The sequence below is a fragment of the Paramisgurnus dabryanus genome, chromosome 24 (assembly GCF_030506205.2).
Source record: "Paramisgurnus dabryanus chromosome 24, PD_genome_1.1, whole genome shotgun sequence".
Lineage (NCBI taxonomy): Eukaryota > Metazoa > Chordata > Actinopteri > Cypriniformes > Cobitidae > Paramisgurnus > Paramisgurnus dabryanus.
In genome coordinates this window covers 11,892,347-11,918,240 of record NC_133360.1, presented here as the reverse complement: position 1 = coordinate 11,918,240, position 25,894 = coordinate 11,892,347, and the positions used below count along the sequence as shown (strand labels likewise).

The window sequence follows — 25,894 nt, the reverse complement described above, 5'->3', positions numbered from 1 at the left end:
TGCGTACACACCAAACGCGAAGCATCGTGTTCCTCGCTCTAGAATACTCGCAGGATTTAACTTCATGTCATGCGAATTTTTAGCTCGAGTTGAGTATTTTCAACTTGCACGAAGACGCGTTTGAGGCAAATACCGTGTGTTTTGTGCAATCGCGCTGCGCAATTCGCGTCATTCTCATCGCCCCACATAAGTTCGCGTCTATTTGCGTTGACTTTGTATGTAATCTACTCGCACACATCGCTGAACTCGGGTTTAGTGTGTACGCCCAATTTGGGTCATTTGCATGGGCCCGCGTGAGTTTGTGTTTGTTCGCGTCTTTGCATTTACTTTGCATGTAATCTACTTGCGCAAATCGTTGAATTCTTATTTAGTGTGTGTACGCCCCATTAAGCTGCGTACACACCAAAAATGAAGCATCGCATTTCTTGCTCTAGAAAATTCACGGGATTTAACTTTGTGTCATGCAAATTTTTATCTTGAGTTGAATATTTTCAACTTGCGCGAAGATGCGATTGAGGCAAATACCGTGTGTTTTGTGCAATCGCGCTGCCCAATTCGCGTCATTCGCATCGCCCCACATAAGTTCGCGTCTATTTGCATTGACTTTGTATGTAATCTACTCGCGCACATCGCTGAACTCGCGTTAAGTGTGTACGCCCAATTCGCGTCATTTTCATCGCCCCGCGTGAGTTTTTGTGCAATCAATTCGGTTAATTCGCATCCCCTCGCATAAGTTTGCGTCTATTTGCATTGACTATTTGTCAATTGCATTGGCCCGCGTAAGTTTGCATTTGTTTGCGTCTTTGCATTTACTTTGCATGTAGTCTACTTGCGCAAATCGTTGAACTCTTATTTAGTGTGTACGCCCCATTATGCTGCGTACACACCAAAAATGAAGCATCGCATTTCTTGCTCTAGAAAACTTGCGGGATTTAACTTCGTGTCATGAGAATTTTTAGCTCGAGTTGAGTATTTTCAACTTGCGCGAAGATGCGTTTGAGGCAAATATCGTGTGTTTTTGTGCAATCGTGCTGCCCAAATCGGTTCATTCGCATCGCCTCGCATAAGTTTGCGTCTATTTGCGTACACACTAAAAATGAAGCATCACCTTTCTTGCTCTAGAAAACTCGCAGGGATTTAACTTTGCGTCATTTTTTTGAATATTTTCAACTTGCTCGAAGACGTGATTGAGGCGAATAGAGCGTTTTTGTGCAATCGCGCTGCCCAATTCGGTTAATTCGCATCGCCTCGCATAGGTTTGCGTCTATTTGCGTTGACTTTGTATTAAATCTACTCGCGCACATCGCTAAACTCGTGTCATTTGCATCGGCCCGGGTGAGTTTGCGTTTGTTTGCGTCTTTGCAATTACTTTGCATGTAATCTACTTGCGCAAATCGTTGAACTCTTATTTAGTGTGTACGCCCCATTATGGTGCGTACACACCAAAAATGAAGCATCGCATTTCTTGCTCTAGAAAACTCGCGGGATTTAACTTTGTGTCATGCTAATTTTTATCTTGAGTTGAATATTTTAAACTTGCGCAAAGACGTGTTTGAGGCGAATAGAGCGTTTTTGTGCAATCGCGCTGCCCAATTCGGTTCATTCGCATCGCCTTGCATAAGTTCGCATCTATTTGTGTTGACTTTGAATGTAATCTGCTCGCGCACATCGCTGAACTCGCGTTTAGTGTGTGCGCCCCATTATGCTGTGTTCACACCAAACTCGAAGCATTGCGTTTCTTCACGGTATTTAACTTTGTGTCATGCTAATTTTTAGCTTGAGTTGAATATTTTCAACTTGCACGAAGGCGCGTTTGAGGTGAATAAAGCGTGTTTTTGCTCAATCGCGACAACCAATTTGCGTCATTCGTATCACCCCACACGAGTTTGCATTTATTCGCGTCTAGAGTGTACGCCTCATTATGCTGCGTACACATCAAAAACGAGGCATCGCATTCCTCGCTCTACAAAAGACTAAATCTCATAGATTAAACTTCATGTCATGCAAATTTTTAGCTTGAGTTGAACATTTTCAACTTGTGCGAAGATTCGTTTAAGGTAAATGCTGCGTTTTTACGCATCAATCATGCGCCCAATTTGCGTCATTTCGTATCGCTCCTCGTGAGTTCACATCTATTCATGTTTTTGCATTAACTTTGTATGTAATCTACTAACAAATCCTTAAATTCATGTTTGGTGTGAATGCCTCATTACACAAAAAGGTTCCACACAGCAAACTCCTTTTAAGTATGTCGTGTCACTCCATATTTGCAACGCCTCCAGGTCTTGTAACGAACAAGACAAACAAGACCTGTCGATTCTGTCGATTGGCTCTTTTTAATGGGAGGTGGGACTAGAACAGCCATTCTGACTGTTGCGATCTTCCCCATTCATAAAAATAGCAGTGACGCATCTGGTTAATAATAACTATCTTTGCTCTCACCAATGCCATAGGAGAACCAATCACTGACCTGGTCTGGTCTTGGCAGATCTTCTGCCACTTTACAACATTCGCTCGGACAGATTGGATGGTCTCACGTTGACTGGTTTCTGCCTTTCCGATGTTCTGCATGAAGACGGTTAATTTTTCTTTCCATTGGTCAGTCAACTCTGTGATATGGGACATATCCTCAGAGTCCTATGAAGATAAATAATGATGATGTACATAATCTCTTACACGGTCAAGTACTTACAGATGTCTATTTAGAGGGACTGTGTTTATACCTTTGATGTTAGGACGAGTGTGAAGTGTTCTGCGGTCTTGGCCCAGGTTTGTTCGCTAACATTTAGCCGTTTCACAAGCTGAAGTTTATTTATCTTTACTATCTAAGAAAAATATGTGGCATAAATTGAAACATACACAATATGAACATGTTATTATAAGAGATTATATGCAAAGTTACCTTTATAGCGAGGCTATAGGTCGCTTTTCTCCAAAGGTCCCTCTCATCGGACAGATGGAACATCTGCACTTCAAGTCTTCTCCGCTGCAGCTCGTAAAGATCATGAAACTCTGCTACAATACTACAGAAAAGTCGCTCGTGTGTAAATCTGTATTAAATAGTCTTCGATCAGACCATAACAGTTAGTTTTGATTCACATACTTTGCATTGGACTGCGATTCCTCCAGAGCTTTGGCAAGTTCCTCTTTTGTTTTCTCAGCCTCTTTGGACAAAGACTCATCTTGTTCTTTCATCATACTTAATTCCCTGTTACAGATCCAACAGATACAGGGTTGAAATGTCCAAAACTTTGAAGAGTTGAAATGCAAGCACAATGTTTATTAATTTTTGTATAGTCAGGTTTACGAGTGAAGCTTTGCGACAGAGTTTTTAAAGTGCATGATCTCCTCCATAAGCCGGCGATCCAGGGCCCTCTGTGCTAACGTTTCTGCGTGTAGACCCTTCACCTGCCGTGGGATACGGTTGAGAAGCGCCACATATCTCTGCCTGAAAAGAAAGAGGAAGTGAGGTTGGTACTATTTTAAAGAGATAGTTCCCCCAAAATATTTTTTTAAATAAAGTTATTTAGCCTCAAGTTGTTACAAAACTGTATAAATTTCTTTGTTCATCACAAAGGAAGATATTTGTAATCAAGCAGGAAGCAGGAGCACCATTGACTTCCATAGTAGGAAGAAAATGCTATGGAAGTTAATGGTTGTCCTTATTGTCCCTTTAAAGGGTTAGTTCACCCCAAAATAAAAAATGTATCATAAATCTCTTACCCCTGTTTCAATTGTCTTCAGAACACGTTTTTAGATATTTTTGATGAAAACTAGGGGGCTTGTTACTATCCCATAGACTGCAGTTTGATTTTCACAATCAAGCCCAGAAAAGAATGAAAGACATCGCCAAAAAGGTCCATGTGCCATCAGTAATAATATTATGAAGCGACGAGACAACTTTTGTGCGCAAAGAAAACAAGAACACCTTCAAGGCGCGTTCACGAGCAGACAACGGCGCATGCTGCTGACGTGACCTGCTGAAGTAGTTGCCAACTTTTTTTTTGCAAATTATGCAAACATTGTAAACAATACTTAAACAGCCCGAATAATGCACAAATTACTTATTCTGTGTCTGTACGCTGGCAACTACGTCAGCAGGCCGTAGTCTGCTCGTGAACGCGCACTGAGGGACCAAGAAGGGGAAAAAATTGTTGAATAAAGTAGTTTGTTTTGTTTTCTTTGCGCACAAAGAAACACAGGGGTAAGAGATTTATGATAAAATTGTCATTTTGAGGTAAACTAACCCTTTAATAAAGTGGTTCCCAACCTGGGAACCAGGCACCCCTTAGGGGGGCGCCAGAGTTCACAAGGGGAGCGCGGGAACCGAATCCGATATGCTTTGAGCTCAAACAAAGATATCTAATTATATATATATATATATATATATATATATATATATATATATATATATATATATATATATATATATATATATATATATATATATATAATTAAAGTAATAATATAAATACATATATGTATATATATATATATATAAAATGTTTTAATTCCCATAAAATTTTATAAATCCGTACCCAGTACATAATATATCCTCTATAGCAGGGGTGGGGAACCATGGTCCTGGAGGGCCACTGTCCTGCGTAGTTTAGTTCCAACCCTAATCAAACACACCTGAAATTAATTTCGAAGTAGTCCTGAAGCCTTTAATTAGATTTTTCAGGTGTGTTTGATTAAACACTCCTGCTCTATAGAATCAGCTAGGTCTGGCTCTGTCCCAAGGTTTTTTTCCTCCTAGGACTTTTCCCCCAGGGGAGTGTGCTGACATTGGCTTAACTTAGCACCGTCTTACATACATTACATTATTATTACGCTCGCTAGTACGGTTAATCTTAGCCGCTGTATTCTGCTGCTTATGTTTATGATTTTTCTGTGTTTTTTCCTGCATCTATTACAGTTTTTCTCCATTGGTTTGGCTCATTTCTTGAAACAGAAATTACATTCTCAAAACAACATGGACAAACCTCCAAACCACTTGGCAAGTGTTCACAACAGAATTGAATTTCTCATTCATCTCATCAAATTGCAAATATCTAAGTACATGTCTCAATAGCTCAGTACATCTTTGCAACTGATTAAGTACAGGTAGCCTACATTTAGCACAATTTCCAAGTGAATAGTTCTTTTTGATCTAAACTGATTGGTTGATTCTCAGTCTAATGGTTGTTCACTCCAAAATGTGTCAGCGTCATTTCATTGTATAAGTCATCACATGCACAATAGTCTGTTCAATTGGCAAAATTAGTCAAGAACATAATACCATGAATAACATATATGAATGCTTTGAACATTTGATAAATTTATTACAGCAATTGACAGTCAGGTAAAACTAAAACTTGACTAACAAAGTAGGAGTTTACGCTTTTGTAGAGAATAATGGCATTGGAAGCAAACGAGGCCTCTCACATCCTTGTGTTTGTGGATGAAGCTGCCTTCAACCTGGCCAAGGGCCGAAGACGTGGCAGTAGTTGTAACGGGCCACCATTCGTCAAACTTTTATGACCCCCTCCCCCACCCGTTGACAGGTCGTGTTTTATGACCCCTTTGACAGGGGGCGGGGCCATCAATCAAAATCTGTACAAGTTGTCAACTTTAGACAGAAAGTATTTAATGGTTTTATTGCCGGTCATTTAGTGGTTTGTTTATTCCTGAGTGTGTTTTATGTCACGCGTATGTTGTTATGTTTAATGACAGGTTGTGTTTGTGACATTTGCTATCTATCACCCCTCCCTTTTCGACCCGTGCGAGTCTCAATACGGACTGCATTTCTTTCACAGGGGTGTGTGTTGTTTAATCTACAGTTTTGCAACCTTAAAAGTTTATTTAAAGGCAATCACTAATTATATATATATATATATATATATATATATATATATATATATATGTGTGATTAGATGTAACTGATTAAACTTAAAGCCGATATTTTCTATCGAGTCTATTTTCTGTTCAGACACAAAGTTTTCTGATGATGATATTATGTCAGTGTGTGTTTGTGTGGGGTTCGTGTGATGTAATCTTTGAAAGTTTATGACCGAACTTTTATTGGGGAGCGATAAGAGATCTCCCGGACTCAGGTTGGATGGAGCAGAACTGTTATACTCAAGTCTATTGGTATGTATGTGTTTCGCTGTGTTCGTTCCAGTATTTTGTCTGATTTATTTAAAAACTAAAAATTCAATCTCTGGTATTGCAGCGAAATTGTCTAAACTGGTATTAACTATTCCTGGTAAATCGCGGAGAAGAGTGGCTTGAACAAAAAAGTCAGACCGTGACTAGAACCACCAGCAGCGTAACAAGGAAATCTCGGAGCAAAGAGACGTCGAGTGGTTCGTGTTGTCCGGTGTGTATTTATTTAATCATGTTACAATAGATTTAAACAAACTGGTTTGTTTTAATATTTTCTAATAGCATGTGTTATCTGTTTTAAAGGTTTGGACATCAGCGGTAAAGCGAACGTTGTGTGTACTATTGCAAAATATATAGCGGATCTCCACGGTACGTTTATATTGTATAAGAAAAAGTTTTAATTGTTTTATTTAGATATTTGTCCTAATAACTTGTTTTTATCTGTTTACAGGTTAGGATACAGACCACAACGCTTTGGACGTATCTTTAAAAAAGAGAAAAATCAGAGACTTTTTGGATTTGTCTGGGGGACATTTTAAACATTTTGTGACAAAATGGATTTAAAACATTTCGGATATTGGATACCTAGTTTGATATGTCCACAGAGATTGTTTAAGACGTTTTCACCTCATTTTAGGGTTTATTTTTAATTAAAGGCTTCTTAAAACATGTATGAAAATGTGTATATTATACAATGAGTCTTATATTGTCTGCTCTGACAAAAATAAATTATTATTTTAGATTTTAGGTCAAATGACTGAGTGTGTTTTATGTCAAGCGTATGCTGTTATGTTTAATGACGGCTCGTGTGTGACAGATCGTGTTTTGGCATTCGATGTCAGCACTCACCCCTCCTCCCTACTGTCTCACAAGCCATGCATTCATTCACAGGGGTACGTGTTGTAAAGCGAGTAAAGATTTCTAAAACCCATTACGGGGGTCAAAAAAGTAAATGTTTATTTTAGATTTAGACAAATCATGAACAATGCTATAATTAAAACTTTTGTTTGTAACATCACAAGTTATTTAATTAAATATTCCATATACGGGTATAGTTTAAGCAAAGACCTGAGTCATTACTACAATCTTTAGACGATAGTCTAAACTAAATAAAATTTTAAACGGTTTCAGGAACGCTGTGAACCTTTTCATAACCTGCTCTATAGTTTCACGCGTATTAAAGATCCGGCGGAGCCTGACAAAGCGCCGGGTGTGTGTTCATATATGCCGTTTTAAAATAACCTTAATAAAATGTAATTTTGTCCACTATGGCAAAATAGGGGTTTTATTTTAGATTTAGGGGATTCTTTAACCAAGGATCTGATTAAGACATGCACCGATGGTGTCAGAGAACTTGTATCTGACGTTAATAAACTTTTTAAATGTTTTTAAGACGTCTTAACCACATTTTAGGGTTTATTTTTAATTAAAGTATTCTTAAAACATGTGTGAATATGCGCATATTATACAAAGAGTCTTATATTGTCTGCTCTGACAAAAAAATAAATTATTATTTTAGATTTTAGGACAAATGTCTGCGTGTATCTTATAAATACAACTTGATAATACGTTTGTTTTGTCAAGAGACTTTTTTAAAGTCACACAAGAATAAAATATTTTAGTTGTAACTGGTTACCCTTAAATGTACTATTATCTATTTAACTATAAGCTATATTTTTCTGATAAGCCTTAAACAGAAGCTGCTCTGTGAGCGTCTGGGTGTTTGAGATAATTCACATTAGGGGGCTGCTTGTAAACTAATGTCTTTTAAAACTGCCGTGGTAATGTGTAATATGATAACTCTGTCAAAAAGTAAAAGGTTTATTTTAGATCACAACCTATTTTATGGCAAACAATGCAGTATCTAAAAGTTTGTAACAACACAATTTTATTTAATGAAATATTCAGCATGGGTATAGCACTGTGCCAAAACCACCGGGGTCCGCCAATAACACATTCTTTAGATTAAGGCTTTTTATTTTTAACTAAATAAAATCTTAATCTATTCATGCACAATATTCTGTTCACACCATTAGATTGCGGTCCTGCGCTTACAATAGAGAACATAAGCGGATGCGTGTTCATATCCATACCTTAAGAAACTTTTTTAAACGATTAAAGACATTGTCAATTCATCTTCTGGGGTTTGTTTTTAAAAAATGACACCTTAAAATCAACGGTGAATATGTGTTTATTACACAATAAAATGTAATTCTGTCCGCACCGTTATAATAAGGGTTTTATTTTAGATTTGGGACTTTCTTTAACCAAATGCGTGTACCAAAGTTGTCAGAAAACGTAGGCTGATGCTCTCTTATATATGGTGTTAAGAACCTTTTAAACGTTTTAAGATATTTCACACCCTCTTCTGGGTTGAATTCATTAAAGTCATCTAACATCCACATGTGTACATGTGTATTTACGATAAATGTAACACGGTAGGCATTGTCAAAATAAAAGGTTTCTTGAACATGTTATTCCAGTGTGTGTTTCTCGTCTTGCGAGTGTTCGACATATTTATTGATGTGGAAAAAAGTTTGTTGTTTTGGACGATCAGTTTCAGTCTCTCTCTCTATCACAATCCGTTAGCAACCAGCAGACAACCCCAGCTGTCTGAACAGCGATGATGTTCAGCGGACCGTATAGCCTACTGTTTCTAAAAATCTGTGTTGGTAAAATAAGTGTAATTCACCCCACCCATTGACAATAACTAAAAGGGTTATTTAAGATTTTAGATAGAGCACCAGAGCCTATTTTTTTATTGCCAAACACGGGGGATGTAATAGTTTGTAACAGTACAAAATTATTTAATGAAATATTCAGTACGTTTATATTTAAGCAATGAATTGTACCAAAACCTCCATAGGTCTACTATTCTTTAGACATAAGTCTATTTATTTTAAACTAAATAAAAGCTGATTCGCATCACGAGATCTGTGAAGCATTTCAAGCAGAGGGTTCTGTTCAAGCCATTAAAGATCGGGGCTCCGGCGTTCACAATAGAATATACGCAGATCCGTGCATATATCGGCCATTAAGAAACTTTTTAAACGATTAAAGACATTTTTCATATCATATTCGGGGTCTGTTTTAATATCATGACACCTTAAAACCAATTGTGAATATGTGTTTATTACACAATAAATGTAATACTGAGAGCTATGGCTATATAAAGTTATTTTAGGCATATCATTATCCCATACTAATAAGATAATGATTAAAGCATGTTATTGCATAGCGCAATAAACACATGCACTCACATATCTATGGTTTTAAAAACAAAACTTTTTAATGTTTAAGACATTTGGACCCCATTTCCTGTTTTTTTGTCCGCTGTGGATACCAACCTCTATGTGTTTATTATACAACAAATGCAATTCTGTCAGCATTTCTAGTTTTAGAACGCCTCTGATTTAAACATGCGGGTTTTTAAAATGAAACGGCCATGTGACTATTATGACAAAAGCTATTCGATCTTAATTTTTTGTTTTAACATCCAAAAGTTTTTATACACATTCCATAATTAAACATCTAGGTGTGTATGAGTAAGTTTATATCTAATGTCACACGAGCGGTACCAAGTCGCGTTTGTGTCTGTGTGTGTGTGTGCATCCAGTCTGTTTTTGTGGGGGCGTGTTTATGAGCCCGTGTCTTTGCAAGGTGTGTGTGTGTGGGTGTGTGTGTGTGTGTTTGCATGGGGGTCTATGATGTCTCTGTTTGTTACTAAAACTTTGATATTAAGTCTGTGTCCTCATTGACAATAAGTAAGGGTTTTTAGATGCAGGCTTCATTACACAGATACTGATTAAATCATGTTATCCATTATTTGCGATTTAAAGAAACTTAAAAGGTTTAAGACATTTTATCTCACATTGTGGTGTTGTTTTTAATTAATGTAACCTTAAACCCCCCTCTGTTATCCATTTAGGGAACAATAAAATGTTAGCAAATATTATTTATCAAAGTTGACGATGTTATAAGCCAGGATGTCACTAACGTGACAACAAACATTTTCTTTAAAGACAAAACATCTAACAAAATTGCCAAGGCTTACAGAGACACACTAGACTTTTTTTTTTGTTGTGTGTGTGTGTGTGTGTGTGTGTGTGTGTGTGTGTGTGTGTGTGTGTGTGTGTGTGTGGTTTTTGTTAAACATGATTGTGTGCTACCATTAAACTATCTATATCAACAACACCAGATAGGGTGTACCTCTACATAACAGTAAAATCATGTACATATATTAATTAGGTAAACCTTAACACTTATTTAAAAAATAAAAATATACTATTCGAACATCCTAACCTGATATAGGATAGATTAGGTTTTAAGGTCAACCAGTGTGTATAGCTTTACGACTTACAGCACAAAACACCCCTCAATGACACGAGCAATGACAGGATCTTTATGATGTGGAGCAGACCATTGTTTTGTCTGAGGGATAGGTTCAACTTAGGTTAACATCTATCATTGCATAATAAGCAAACATGAAATTATATTTCACCTATGGTTTGTTACTGATGTTCCTAGTTTCGCGTATTTTTTCTGAAACAAACTTTTCTTTTCAAACTCAGTTGATGTCTAACTAATGTCTGAGATTTTGTAAATTCATCAGATGGTCTTACGTGTGTACTTCTTAAACAAACTTTTCTTTTCAATCTTAGACAGCTTTCATAGGTTTGTCTTTCGATAAGTTGTTCATAGTTTTTATGTGGTAGTGTCAACTTATGTCTGAGATTTTGTAAATTCATCAGATGTTTCTTACGTGTATATTTTCTTAAACAAACATTTTTCTGTTTTTCCAAACTTAGTTAGGATACAACCCTTTGTCGCCTCAAACACATGATCAAAGTTTTTTCTTCGTTAGCGTCAACTAATGTCTGAGATTTTGTAAATTCATCAGAGGTTTCTTACGTGTATATTTTCTTAAACAAACATTTTTCTGTTTTTCCAAACTTAGTTAGGATACACACCTTTGTCGCCTCAAACACATGATCAAAGTTTTTTCTTCGCTAGCGTCAACTAATGTCTGAGATTTTGTAATTTCATCAGATGGTCTTACGTGTGTATTTCTTAAACAAACATGTTGCGTTTCAATCTTAGGCAGAGTTCATACGTTTGTTTTTCATAAGTTGTTCATAGTTTTTCTACGCTAGTGTCAACTTATGTCTGAGATTTTTTGTAAATTCAACAGATGTTGCTTACTTGTGTATTTTCTTAAACAAACTTTTCTTTTTAATCTTAGGTAGTCATCATACTTTTCGGCTCTACATACATTTGTTCAAAGTTTCTCGTAGCTAGTGTCAACTCATGTCTGAGATTTGTAAATTCATCAGATGTTCTTACATGGGTATTTTCTGAAACAAACTTTTCTTTTCAATCTTAGACAGTCTTCATACGTTTGTCTTTCGATAAGTTGCTCACAGTTTTTATGTGGTAGTGTCAACTAATGACAGAGATTTTGTAAACTCATCAGATGTTCATAGTTGTGTCTGTACAGACAATATTATACTTATAACAGTCGTCTTGTTTTCTTTTGTACGTGACAACATATATCTGTGATTGTTTTATGAACACAGATGGTTTCATTTCTGTAGTTTATGTAACACTTTGTCAAACTCTTAAAAGTAGTACTAACTGTTTAAAACAACAATGCAAAGTGTTTTAGATTCACTTGATAAAACTTTTACATCATAACAAACTAGGATAGCAATATGTTTGAATCTGTAACAGGTGATACCACCATTAGCGTGATGTACATAACAAAGTCTGCAAATAATAAAGTTTGATTAGATTTTTATTTAGTAAACCTTTTAACATAAAGGGTAGAGTCTTTTGTATGTAACAACAAAGATGCGATGAAACAACGCAAAACAAGAGAGGATGCGTTTGTTAAACCACATATAAATTAAGATGCATACATCTACAAATGGGGGCAATGTTTGAAATAGTTTGGCCGTATAGCCTTTAAATTCGGGACCATTAGATTAAAAACATTGTCCCCATTTGTAGATGTATGCATCTTAATTTATATGTGGTTTAACAAACGCATCCTCTCTTGTTTTGCGTTGTTTCATCGCATCTTTGTTGTTACATACAAAAGACTCTACCCTTTATGTTAAAAGGTTTACTAAATAAAAATCTAATCAAACTTTATTATTTGCAGACTTTGTTATGTACATCACGCTAATGGTGGTATCACCTGTTACAGATTCAAACATATTGCTATCCTAGTTTGTTATGATGTAAAAGTTTTATCAAGTGAATCTAAAACACTTTGCATTGTTGTTTTAAACAGTTAGTACTACTTTTAAGAGTTTGACAAAGTGTTACATAAACTACAGAAATGAAACCATCTGTGTTCATAAAACAATCACAGATATATGTTGTCACGTACAAAAGAAAACAAGACGACTGTTATAAGTATAATATTGTCTGTACAGACACAACTATGAACATCTGATGAGTTTACAAAATCTCTGTCATTAGTTGACACTACCACATAAAAACTGTGAGCAACTTATCGAAAGACAAACGTATGAAGACTGTCTAAGATTGAAAAGAAAAGTTTGTTTCAGAAAATACCCATGTAAGAACATCTGATGAATTTACAAATCTCAGACATGAGTTGACACTAGCTACGAGAAACTTTGAACAAATGTATGTAGAGCCGAAAAGTATGATGACTACCTAAGATTAAAAAGAAAAGTTTGTTTAAGAAAATACACAAGTAAGCAACATCTGTTGAATTTACAAAAAATCTCAGACATAAGTTGACACTAGCGTAGAAAAACTATGAACAACTTATGAAAAACAAACGTATGAACTCTGCCTAAGATTGAAACGCAACATGTTTGTTTAAGAAATACACACGTAAGACCATCTGATGAAATTACAAAATCTCAGACATTAGTTGACGCTAGCGAAGAAAAAACTTTGATCATGTGTTTGAGGCGACAAAGGTGTGTATCCTAACTAAGTTTGGAAAAACAGAAAAATGTTTGTTTAAGAAAATATACACGTAAGAAACCTCTGATGAATTTACAAAATCTCAGACATTAGTTGACGCTAACGAAGAAAAAACTTTGATCATGTGTTTGAGGCGACAAAGGGTTGTATCCTAACTAAGTTTGGAAAAACAGAAAAATGTTTGTTTAAGAAAATATACACGTAAGAAACATCTGATGAATTTACAAAATCTCAGACATAAGTTGACACTACCACATAAAAACTATGAACAACTTATCGAAAGACAAACCTATGAAAGCTGTCTAAGATTGAAAAGAAAAGTTTGTTTAAGAAGTACACACGTAAGACCATCTGATGAATTTACAAAATCTCAGACATTAGTTAGACATCAACTGAGTTTGAAAAGAAAAGTTTGTTTCAGAAAAAATACGCGAAACTAGGAACATCAGTAACAAACCATAGGTGAAATATAATTTCATGTTTGCTTATTATGCAATGATAGATGTTAACCTAAGTTGAACCTATCCCTCAGACAAAACAATGGTCTGCTCCACATCATAAAGATCCTGTCATTGCTCGTGTCATTGAGGGGTGTTTTGTGCTGTAAGTCGTAAAGCTATACACACTGGTTGACCTTAAAACCTAATCTATCCTATATCAGGTTAGGATGTTCGAATAGTATATTTTTATTTTTTAAATAAGTGTTAAGGTTTACCTAATTAATATATGTACATGATTTTACTGTTATGTAGAGGTACACCCTATCTGGTGTTGTTGATATAGATAGTTTAATGGTAGCACACAATCATGTTTAACAAAAACCACACACACACACACACACACACACACACACACACACACACACAACAAAAAAAAAAGTCTAGTGTGTCTCTGTAAGCCTTGGCAATTTTGTTAGATGTTTTGTCTTTAAAGAAAATGTTTGTTGTCACGTTAGTGACATCCTGGCTTATAACATCGTCAACTTTGATAAATAATATTTGCTAACATTTTATTGTTCCCTAAATGGATAACAGAGGGGGGTTTAAGGTTACATTAATTAAAAACAACACCACAATGTGAGATAAAATGTCTTAAACCTTTTAAGTTTCTTTAAATCGCAAATAATGGATAACATGATTTAATCAGTATCTGTGTAATGAAGCCTGCATCTAAAAACCCTTACTTATTGTCAATGAGGACACAGACTTAATATCAAAGTTTTAGTAACAAACAGAGACATCATAGACCCCCATGCAAACACACACACACACACCCACACACACACACCTTGCAAAGACACGGGCTCATAAACACGCCCCCACAAAAACAGACTGGATGCACACACACACACAGACACAAACGCGACTTGGTACCGCTCGTGTGACATTAGATATAAACTTACTCATACACACCTAGATGTTTAATTATGGAATGTGTATAAAAACTTTTGGATGTTAAAACAAAAAATTAAGATCGAATAGCTTTTGTCATAATAGTCACATGGCCGTTTCATTTTAAAAACCCGCATGTTTAAATCAGAGGCGTTCTAAAACTAGAAATGCTGACAGAATTGCATTTGTTGTATAATAAACACATAGAGGTTGGTATCCACAGCGGACAAAAAAACAGGAAATGGGGTCCAAATGTCTTAAACATTAAAAAGTTTTGTTTTTAAAACCATAGATATGTGAGTGCATGTGTTTATTGCGCTATGCAATAACATGCTTTAATCATTATCTTATTAGTATGGGATAATGATATGCCTAAAATAACTTTATATAGCCATAGCTCTCAGTATTACATTTATTGTGTAATAAACACATATTCACAATTGGTTTTAAGGTGTCATGATATTAAAACAGACCCCGAATATGATATGAAAAATGTCTTTAATCGTTTAAAAAGTTTCTTAATGGCCGATATATGCACGGATCTGCGTATATTCTATTGTGAACGCCGGAGCCCCGATCTTTAATGGCTTGAACAGAACCCTCTGCTTGAAATGCTTCACAGATCTCGTGATGCGAATCAGCTTTTATTTAGTTTAAAATAAATAGACTTATGTCTAAAGAATAGTAGACCTATGGAGGTTTTGGTACAATTCATTGCTTAAATATAAACGTACTGAATATTTCATTAAATAATTTTGTACTGTTACAAACTATTACATCCCCCGTGTTTGGCAATAAAAAAATAGGCTCTGGTGCTCTATCTAAAATCTTAAATAACCCTTTTAGTTATTGTCAATGGGTGGGGTGAATTACACTTATTTTACCAACACAGATTTTTAGAAACAGTAGGCTATACGGTCCGCTGAACATCATCGCTGTTCAGACAGCTGGGGTTGTCTGCTGGTTGCTAACGGATTGTGATAGAGAGAGAGACTGAAACTGATCGTCCAAAACAACAAACTTTTTTCCACATCAATAAATATGTCGAACACTCGCAAGACGAGAAACACACACTGGAATAACATGTTCAAGAAACCTTTTATTTTGACAATGCCTACCGTGTTACATTTATCGTAAATACACATGTACACATGTGGATGTTAGATGACTTTAATGAATTCAACCCAGAAGAGGGTGTGAAATATCTTAAAACGTTTAAAAGGTTCTTAACACCATATATAAGAGAGCATCAGCCTACGTTTTCTGACAACTTTGGTACACGCATTTGGTTAAAGAAAGTCCCAAATCTAAAATAAAACCCTTATTATAACGGTGCGGACAGAATTACATTTTATTGTGTAATAAACACATATTCACCGTTGATTTTAAGGTGTCATTTTTTAAAAACAAACCCCAGAAGATGAATTGACAATGTCTTTAATCGTTTAAAAAAGTTTCTTAAGGTATGGATATGAACACGCATCCGCTTATGTTCTCTATTGTAAGCGCAGGACCGCAATCTAATGGTGTGAACAGAATATTGTGCATGAATAGATTAAGATTTTATTTAGTTAAAAATAAAAAGCCTTAATCTAAAGAATGTGTTATTGGCGGACCCCGGTGGTTTTGGCACAGTGCTATACCCATGCTGAATATTTCATTAAATAAAATTGTGTTGTTACAAACTTTTAGATACTGCATTGTTTGCCATAAAATAGGTTGTGATCTAAAATAAACCTTTTACTTTTTGACAGAGTTATCATATTACACATTACCACGGCAGTTTTAAAAGACATTAGTTTACAAGCAGCCCCCTAATGTGAATTATCTCAAACACCCAGACGCTCACAGAGCAGCTTCTGTTTAAGGCTTATCAGAAAAATATAGCTTATAGTTAAATAGATAATAGTACATTTAAGGGTAACCAGTTACAACTAAAATATTTTATTCTTGTGTGACTTTAAAAAAGTCTCTTGACAAAACAAACGTATTATCAAGTTGTATTTATAAGATACACGCAGACATTTGTCCTAAAATCTAAAATAATAATTTATTTTTTTGTCAGAGCAGACAATATAAGACTCTTTGTATAATATGCGCATATTCACACATGTTTTAAGAATACTTTAATTAAAAATAAACCCTAAAATGTGGTTAAGACGTCTTAAAAACATTTAAAAAGTTTATTAACGTCAGATACAAGTTCTCTGACACCATCGGTGCATGTCTTAATCAGATCCTTGGTTAAAGAATCCCCTAAATCTAAAATAAAACCCCTATTTTGCCATAGTGGACAAAATTACATTTTATTAAGGTTATTTTAAAACGGCATATATGAACACACACCCGGCGCTTTGTCAGGCTCCGCCGGATCTTTAATACGCGTGAAACTATAGAGCAGGTTATGAAAAGGTTCACAGCGTTCCTGAAACCGTTTAAAATTTTATTTAGTTTAGACTATCGTCTAAAGATTGTAGTAATGACTCAGGTCTTTGCTTAAACTATACCCGTATATGGAATATTTAATTAAATAACTTGTGATGTTACAAACAAAAGTTTTAATTATAGCATTGTTCATGATTTGTCTAAATCTAAAATAAACATTTACTTTTTTGACCCCCGTAATGGGTTTTAGAAATCTTTACTCGCTTTACAACACGTACCCCTGTGAATGAATGCATGGCTTGTGAGACAGTAGGGAGGAGGGGTGAGTGCTGACATCGAATGCCAAAACACGATCTGTCACACACGAGCCGTCATTAAACATAACAGCATACGCTTGACATAAAACACACTCAGTCATTTGACCTAAAATCTAAAATAATAATTTATTTTTGTCAGAGCAGACAATATAAGACTCATTGTATAATATACACATTTTCATACATGTTTTAAGAAGCCTTTAATTAAAAATAAACCCTAAAATGAGGTGAAAACGTCTTAAACAATCTCTGTGGACATATCAAACTAGGTATCCAATATCCGAAATGTTTTAAATCCATTTTGTCACAAAATGTTTAAAATGTCCCCCAGACAAATCCAAAAAGTCTCTGATTTTTCTCTTTTTTAAAGATACGTCCAAAGCGTTGTGGTCTGTATCCTAACCTGTAAACAGATAAAAACAAGTTATTAGGACAAATATCTAAATAAAACAATTAAAACTTTTTCTTATACAATATAAACGTACCGTGGAGATCCGCTATATATTTTGCAATAGTACACACAACGTTCGCTTTACCGCTGATGTCCAAACCTTTAAAACAGATAACACATGCTATTAGAAAATATTAAAACAAACCAGTTTGTTTAAATCTATTGTAACATGATTAAATAAATACACACCGGACAACACGAACCACTCGACGTCTCTTTGCTCCGAGATTTCCTTGTTACGCTGCTGGTGGTTCTAGTCACGGTCTGACTTTTTTGTTCAAGCCACTCTTCTCCGCGATTTACCAGGAATAGTTAATACCAGTTTAGACAATTTCGCTGCAATACCAGAGATTGAATTTTTAGTTTTTAAATAAATCAGACAAAATACTGGAACGAACACAGCGAAACACATACATACCAATAGACTTGAGTATAACAGTTCTGCTCCATCCAACCTGAGTCCGGGAGATCTCTTATCGCTCCCCAATAAAAGTTCGGTCATAAACTTTCAAAGATTACATCACACGAACCCCACACAAACACACACTGACATAATATCATCATCAGAAAACTTTGTGTCTGAACAGAAAATAGACTAGTTCGATAGAAAATATCGGCTTTAAGTTTAATCAGTTACATCTAATCACACATATATATATATATATATATATATATATATATATATATATAATTAGTGATTGCCTTTAAATAAACTTTTAAGGTTGCAAAACTGTAGATTAAACAACACACACCCCTGTGAAAGAAATGCAGTCCGTATTGAGACTCGCACGGGTCGAAAAGGGAGGGGTGATAGATAGCAAATGTCACAAACACAACCTGTCATTAAACATAACAACATACGCGTGACATAAAACACACTCAGGAATAAACAAACCACTAAATGACCGGCAATAAAACCATTAAATACTTTCTGTCTAAAGTTGACAACTTGTACAGATTTTGATTGATGGCCCCGCCCCCTGTCAAAGGGGTCATAAAACACGACCTGTCAACGGGTGGGGGAGGGGGTCATAAAAGTTTGACGAATGGTGGCCCGTTACAACTACTCGTGGCCATAAAATGATTGCCCACCTGGCCACGGTGGATGTCCGAGGCCAGTGAGGGGGCAATATTACTATGTTTGATGCCATATCTGAGAATGGTGTGGCCACTCACATCCCCAGTCTTGGCCCATACTATACACAGATGCTCCTCATCTTCTTGGACCGCCTTCATTTTGATTTGATCCCTCAAAATGAGAAAGGTCTCGTCGGGCCTCACCTACCACAATATGTCATTGTATGGGACAATGTGAATTTCTACAGTGGCCTGCTAATCAGGGACTGGTTCACTACTCATCCAAGGATGGTCATGGTGTTCCTACCACCTTACTCTCCTTTCCTCAATCCTATTGAGTTTTTCTCCTCTAGGAGGTGGAGATATATGAGCATAGGGCTCAAAATCAAAGGTCCCTGCTCCATGATGAACGCTGCGTGTTAGGATATTACAGAAGATCAGTGTAGGGGATGGTTGCGACAGGCACGCCGTTTTGTTCCCTCGTTGCATCGCAAGGGAGAATAATACACTGTGATGTGGATGAGAATCTGTGGCCAGACAGACAGCAGCGTGTGGATGGTCAGGAGGGTGAGGATGGTGGCCAGGATAGGGAAGGTGAGGACAGCGACCAGTGAAGAAATGTTAGTTCTGAAACTCCCGCATTATTTACAGCAGGCTGCATATAATTTTCATTGTTTTTTGTGTTTATATTAGAGTATATTATGCTTTATATATTTTATTTTGGTCTGGTGTATGGAAGTTACTTTGTGTGTGAATAAAAGTCGTTACAATTTCCTTGGCAGTGTGAGTGCAATGTGTGGTGTCAAACCTTGGAGGCTACCCTTCCCTAAAATCATATTTTTTTCAGTTTTATACACAATTGTATTCTGTTAGCTAGACAAAAAACAGTACAGTAACCATTGTCAATAAAGGGCTAAGACTGAAAGGTGGACATAAGAGATATTTCATAAAACATCTAAACATTTCGACTTGCAGTGCTTACACAATGCCAAAGGGACGATGCATTTTGGGGGCACTAACTGTTAAAATGAGAAGGATATTTAGTTTTGACACATGAGTGAACTGTTTTGTGAGAGGTATGAGCTTTTGCAGGTGAACCATGTTGTTGTGCCGAACTATCCACTTTATTTTGACAAAAGCACCAAGAGTGTTGAGAACGTCCGTCTGTTTCAAGAAATGAGCCAAAGCAGTTGAGAAGGATATTTGCAATTTTTGTGGCACTGACGCTTTATATGGGAAAGGAATTTAGTTTTGAAGCATGAGTGAACACTTTTGGGAAATATATGAGCTTTTGCAAGTAAGCTATAGTGTTGAGCTGAACTGTAAGACTGTTTTGCCAAATTGTCTTAGAGTTTTGAGAATGTAATTTCTGTTTCAAGAAATGAGCCAAAACAATGGAGAAAAACTGTAATGTAAAGCTGCTTTGAAACAATTAAACAATTGTGAAAAGCGCTATATAAATAAAATAAAATTAAATTGAAAAATGGATGTAGAGGGTTGGAGGGCTCAGATTGTCACGTGAGGCGGCCCCAAGGAAAAATGGTTGAGAACCACTGCTTTAACAGATGGAAAAGTATTGATTGAGATGCACCTGAGTTTGGCGAGAAGCTGACCCCTCTCTGCGCATTCAACGCTGACTTGCCGGATGAGTTCATGGAACACGATGTTGTAAATGTTCTGCTCAATTCGAACAAGCTCCAGTAACTTTTCCATCTATTCAACAAAAGATAAGCATTAAAGAGATAGTTCACCCAACAATGAAAATTGAGGAATGTTTGTCACCAAACCATTTTTGAGCACCATTGACTTCCATAGTATTTTTCTGTCCTACTATGAAAGTCAATGGTGCTCCAGTTTCCTGCTTGTTTATAAATATCTTCCTTTGTGTTCAAAATTGTAACAACTTGAGGGTCAGTAAATGATGACAGGATTTATATTTGTTTGTATACTACATCTTTAATATTTTTACTTGTCTTTGAAGTAAGATTATTTCAATTCACCTGTGAGTGTTCAGTTAGTTCTTCAACATCCTGCTTGACGCCTGCTTTCTCTAGCATATCATCCATCACCTTCATCAGCTGCACCACCTCAAGGCGACTGCTGGGCTTCCTGCACATAATTGTTCATAGTGTTTGTAGTATTTATACAAAGAAAGAGTACATAGATTAGTCCTCCTAGTCCTAGCTTTCAAACTAAGCCCATAAACCACCCAAAATACAACAAGCTTTTCAGAAAAAGATTTTTTATGAGGTTCCTGGATGCAGATCTTAAAAACAAAACCTTTGCGCTGAATGAAATGTATTATATTTTGTCCTAAAATGTGTATTTCTATTAAATTTCATTACAGCCTTTCATAGAAAAGTGAAGTATGATTGGTTAGTTTCATCTTAATCCTGTCAGTGGGCAGATCTTGTATGTAGTGTGAATCACTTACATTGATGGAAAGACTCTTAGCTTCTTTTCATCGTCTTCCAGCAGAATCGTGAATTTGCTGTGAAATGATGACAACATGAACTTAATAAATAAAAGCTACAGGACATAAAAGTGTTTTTATTGATCAAATTCGGCTCACTTACTCATCATAGCACTGAAGCCCCCTAAGACCTTTGTTTTTAATGATGTGATATTCTTCTGGGATCAAAGTTTCCAGTGGACTCTCATCCTTCAAAAAAAAAGTAAAGTTGTCTATACAAATAAAAAAGTATGCAGTAGCAAATTTAGGCCACTTGCTTGCACCTGAGCAGAGCCTCGTTCAGTCATTGGTGAGAGATGCAATTGATCCTTTTGAGTCACGGCATCACAAAGGAAGGATATATCTCTGTTTCAAAGCATAATAGATAAATATATGGGCTGTCTTAAGTAACAATTCATGTCATGTGATCTGCAATTCAAACCTTCCAGCTCCATTTATGGAGGTTGGCTGGTTGAGAAAGTATTGGTATTTCTTGCGGCCAGCCGGGTGGTGCCACAATGCATCAGGCCGGTGTAGTAAGCAAACCTGGTAAGGAAAATAAAACAACTGTGTTAGTTATTGAGTATAGCGACTCGAAAGCTTTAAACATGATCTTTTTTTAGCTGAAGGTCCCCAGACCTCGAAGTCCTTAGGAGTTTTGGTTAATTTGAGGGGTCTGAGTTTGCTTTGAGGAGATACAGTGGATGTCAGGGTGGCAAGGAGCTCGTCAGGAATGAAATCATTATGAAGCGTCTCATCTTGAGGCCTGCTTTTGTCTTTCACAGACACGGATTCTCTCAGAGGAGACTCTTCAATCACTGCATAGACAATTAACAGATAAATAAACAAATGGACAAAATTTTGATAGACAGACAGATAGAAATATACAGTGCATGACAGAAAAATTTATAGACAGACAAGTAGGTAAGTATGTATGTTGGTAGGCAGACAGACAGACAGACAGACATGAAATGGATGGATGGATGGACGGGCAGACAGACGAAGGACAGATAGAGAGGCAGACAGGTGGATGGACAGTAAAACAAACATGAAAACTGATATAAAGACATATGACAGACAGAACAGACAGATGACCACAGCCAGAAAGATGGATGGATGGGATAAACAGATAGACAGATAGATGATGAAGGGATGGATGGACGCAGAAACAAAGAGATAGACAAACAGATGTACAGACAGACAGATAAAAAGACAAACAGGTGGACAAACAGACAGATAGATGGACAAAATGACAGACAAAACAGACAGATGACAACAGCCAGAAAGATGGATGGATGGGGCAAACAGATAGACAGAAAGATGATAAAGGGATGGATGGAGAGATGGATGGAGGAACGTACAGATACACAAACAGATGAACAGACAGAAACATATACAGACAGACAGACAAACAGGTGGACAGAAAGAAAAATAGACAGACAGACAGAAAAATAGACCAACAGACAGGTGGACAGGCAGGTGGATGGACAAAAAGTACAGACATATAGAAAACCAGGCAGAAAAAAGAAAGATGACGACAGCCAGAAAGATGGATGGATGGATGGATGGGACAAATAGATAGACAGAAAGCTGATGAAGGAATGGATGGGACAAACAGCTAGATAGATAGTTGTTTAAGGGATGGATGGATAGATAGATGGATGAATGGATGGATGGATGAACAGACAGAAAGATAGTCAGACAGACAGGTGGATGGACAAAAGGACAGACAGAACAGACGGATGATGACAGCCAGAAAGATGGATGGATGGATGGATGAACAGACATAAAGATGGTCAGACAGACAGGTGGATGGACAAAAGGACAGACAAAACAGACAGATGATGACAGCCAGAAAGATAGATGGACGGATGGATGGATGGATGAGACAAACAGATAGATGATAAAGGGATGGATGGACGGAGGAACAGAGAGAGATGAACAGACGGAAAGATAGAAAGACAGACAAACAGGTAGAAAGACAGACAGACAGACAGACAGACAGACAGAAAGGTGGATGGATAAAAGAACAGACAAACAGGTAGACAGACAGAAAAATAGACATAAAGATGATCAGACAGACAGGTGGATGGACGAAAGGACAGACAAAACAGACAGATGATGACAGCCAGAAAGATGGATGGATGGATGAGACAAACAGATAGACAGATAGATGATAAAGGGATGGATGGACGGAGGAACAGAGAGAGAGATGAACAGACGGAAAGATAGAAAGACAGACAAACAGGTAGAAAGACAGACAAACAGACAGACAGACAGACAGAAAGGTGGATGGATAAAAGAACAGACAAACAGGTAGACAGACAGAAAAATAGACATAAAGATGATCAGACAGACAGGTGGATGGACGAAAGGACAGACAGAACAGACAGATGATGACAGCCAGAAAGATGGATGGATCATGAGACAAACAGATAGACAGATAGATGATAAAGGGATGGATGGACGGAGGAACAGAGATAGAGATGAACAGATGGAAAGATAGAAAGACAGACAAACAGGTAGAAAGACAGACAGACAGACAGACAGAAAGGTGGATGGATAAAAGAACAGACAAACAGGTAGACAGACAGAAAAATAGACAGACAAACAAACCAGACAGGTGGATGGATAAAAGAACAGACAAAACAGACAGATGATGACAGCCAGAAAGATGGATGGATGGAAGGATGAGACAAACAGATAGACAGATAGATGATAAAGGGATGGATGGACGGAGGAACAGAGAGAGAGTTGAACAGACGGAAAGATAGAAATACAGACAAACAGGTAGAAAGACAGACAGACAGACAGGCAGACAGACAGACAGACAGACAGACAGACAGAAAGGTGGATGGATAAAAGAACAGACAGACAGGTAGAAAGACAGAAAAATAGACAGACATATGGACAGACAGGTGGATGGATAAAAGAACAGACAAACAGGTAGAAAGACAGACAGACAGACAGACAGACAGACAGACAGACAGACAGAAAGGTGGATGGATAAAAGAACAGACAAACAGGTAGAAAGACATAAAAATAGACAGACAGGTGGATGGACAAAAGAACAGACAAACAGGTAGAAAGACAGACAGACAGACAAACATACAGAAAGGTGGATGGACAAAAGAACAGACAAATAGGTAGACAGACAAAACAGACAGATGACAATAGCCAGAAAGATGGATGGGACAAACAGACAGATAGATGATTAAGGAATGGATGGATAGATGGATGAATGAACAGACAGAGAGACAAACAAATGAACAGACAGACAGACAGACAGACAGACAGACAGACAGACAGACAGACAAGTGAATGGACAAAAGGGCAGACAGTCAGACAACAAGGCAGAAAAAACAGACATATGACAACAGCCAGAAAGATGGATGGATGGGACAAACAGATAGACAAATAGATGATAAAGGGATGGATGAACAGACAGACAAACAGATGAATAGATAAGAAAGATAGAAAGACAGACAAACAAACAAACCAGACAGGTGAATGGACAAAAGGACAGACAACCAGGCAGACAGAACAGACAGATGATGACAGCCAGAAAGATGGATGGGACAAACAGACAAATAGATAAAGGGATGGATGGATAGATGAACAGACAGAGAGACAAACAAATGAACAGACCAAAAGACAGACAGACAGACAGACAGACAGACAGACAGACAGACAGACAGACAGGTGAATGGACAAAAGAACAGACAGTCAGACAAAACAGAAAGATGGCGACAGCCAGAAAGTTGAATGGATGGGACAAACAGATAGACAGATAGACGATAAAGGGATGGATGGATGGATGAACAGACAGAGAAACAAACAGATGAACAGACAGAGAGACAAACAGATGAACAGACAGACAGACAAACAAACAGACAGACAGACAGACAGACAGACAGACAGACAGACAGACAGACAGGTGAATGGACAAAAGGACAGACAGTCAGACAACAAGGCAGACAAAACAGACATATGACAACAGCCAGAAAGATGGATGGATGGGACAAACAGATAGACAGATAGATGATAAAGGTATGAATTGATAAGAGACAATATTGACACAGAAACATAGACAGACAGACCGACGGACAGACCGACAGAAACACACGACAGAGAAATAGATTATCACGATCCCATCAAAATTTCTGTAAAGTTTAACAATTGAACAGTTTTAAAGTTTATAAAAAATTTTTAGGAGGCTTTATATGAATACACATAAAATGTTAAATATTTTTTGTACTCACTGTTATTGAGAGAGGAGTGATTTCGTTTCTTCATCCTGCGACTCTCAGGTCTCGGTGTATCAGGAGGAGACGGGCTGGACTTTACACACACCGACATATTATTAACACCTATCAAAGTCTCTGCCTGAACACGCTTTAAACACGAATAAAACACTGCAGACCCGCTAAAACATGAAAATAACGCATAATTTAACTTTACGCATAATTTAACTTTGTTTAACTTTTACACAAAGAAACAAAAACATCGGTGCTGGTGTCCGCACTTCCTACATTAACACAATAATACAAGTTTGTTGCCATGGACGCGTCGCGTGTCGTATAGAGTTACAGAATCAAACTAAGATAAATTAACCTGATAAACACGATACTTTATGATAATAATTCTTCGATATAAAAGTTATGGTCTTACCTCTAATGTAATTCTTGTCCTTTTGTAAAGTCCTTAA

General features: G+C 36.8%; 1 protein-coding gene and 2 long non-coding RNA genes across 3 annotated transcripts in view; 1 reads left to right on the top strand and 2 right to left on the bottom strand.

Moving 5' to 3' along the window:
• Window positions 1-25,545, bottom strand: part of axdnd1 (axonemal dynein light chain domain containing 1) — a 30,201-nt gene extending 4,656 nt beyond the window's left edge. Inside the window, exons 1-13 of the mRNA XM_065243268.1 lie at window positions 25,449-25,545; window positions 21,826-22,004; window positions 21,629-21,732; window positions 21,471-21,552; window positions 21,311-21,396; window positions 21,169-21,225; window positions 20,735-20,843; window positions 20,326-20,447; window positions 3,308-3,448; window positions 3,104-3,208; window positions 2,903-3,023; window positions 2,724-2,825; window positions 2,471-2,637 (exon numbers count right to left, since the gene is read on the bottom strand). Of these exons, the coding sequence (XP_065099340.1) occupies window positions 2,471-2,637; window positions 2,724-2,825; window positions 2,903-3,023; window positions 3,104-3,208; window positions 3,308-3,448; window positions 20,326-20,447; window positions 20,735-20,843; window positions 21,169-21,225; window positions 21,311-21,396; window positions 21,471-21,552; window positions 21,629-21,732; window positions 21,826-22,004; window positions 25,449-25,545 (1,472 nt within the window). The remainder of the gene's footprint in view (window positions 1-2,470; window positions 2,638-2,723; window positions 2,826-2,902; window positions 3,024-3,103; window positions 3,209-3,307; window positions 3,449-20,325; window positions 20,448-20,734; window positions 20,844-21,168; window positions 21,226-21,310; window positions 21,397-21,470; window positions 21,553-21,628; window positions 21,733-21,825; window positions 22,005-25,448) is intronic.
• On the top strand, window positions 5,965-6,853 carry LOC135721632 (uncharacterized). The gene is made up of 4 exons (XR_010521535.2): window positions 5,965-6,132; window positions 6,215-6,361; window positions 6,451-6,516; window positions 6,599-6,853. It is a non-coding gene; the product is annotated as an uncharacterized lncRNA (long non-coding RNA).
• On the bottom strand, window positions 17,355-18,612 carry LOC135721627 (uncharacterized). Its single transcript, XR_010521534.2, has 4 exons — window positions 18,076-18,612; window positions 17,847-17,993; window positions 17,692-17,757; window positions 17,355-17,609 (listed from the first exon to the last, which is right to left on the bottom strand). It is a non-coding gene; the product is annotated as an uncharacterized lncRNA (long non-coding RNA).
• Window positions 25,546-25,894: the final 349 nt, after the last annotated feature.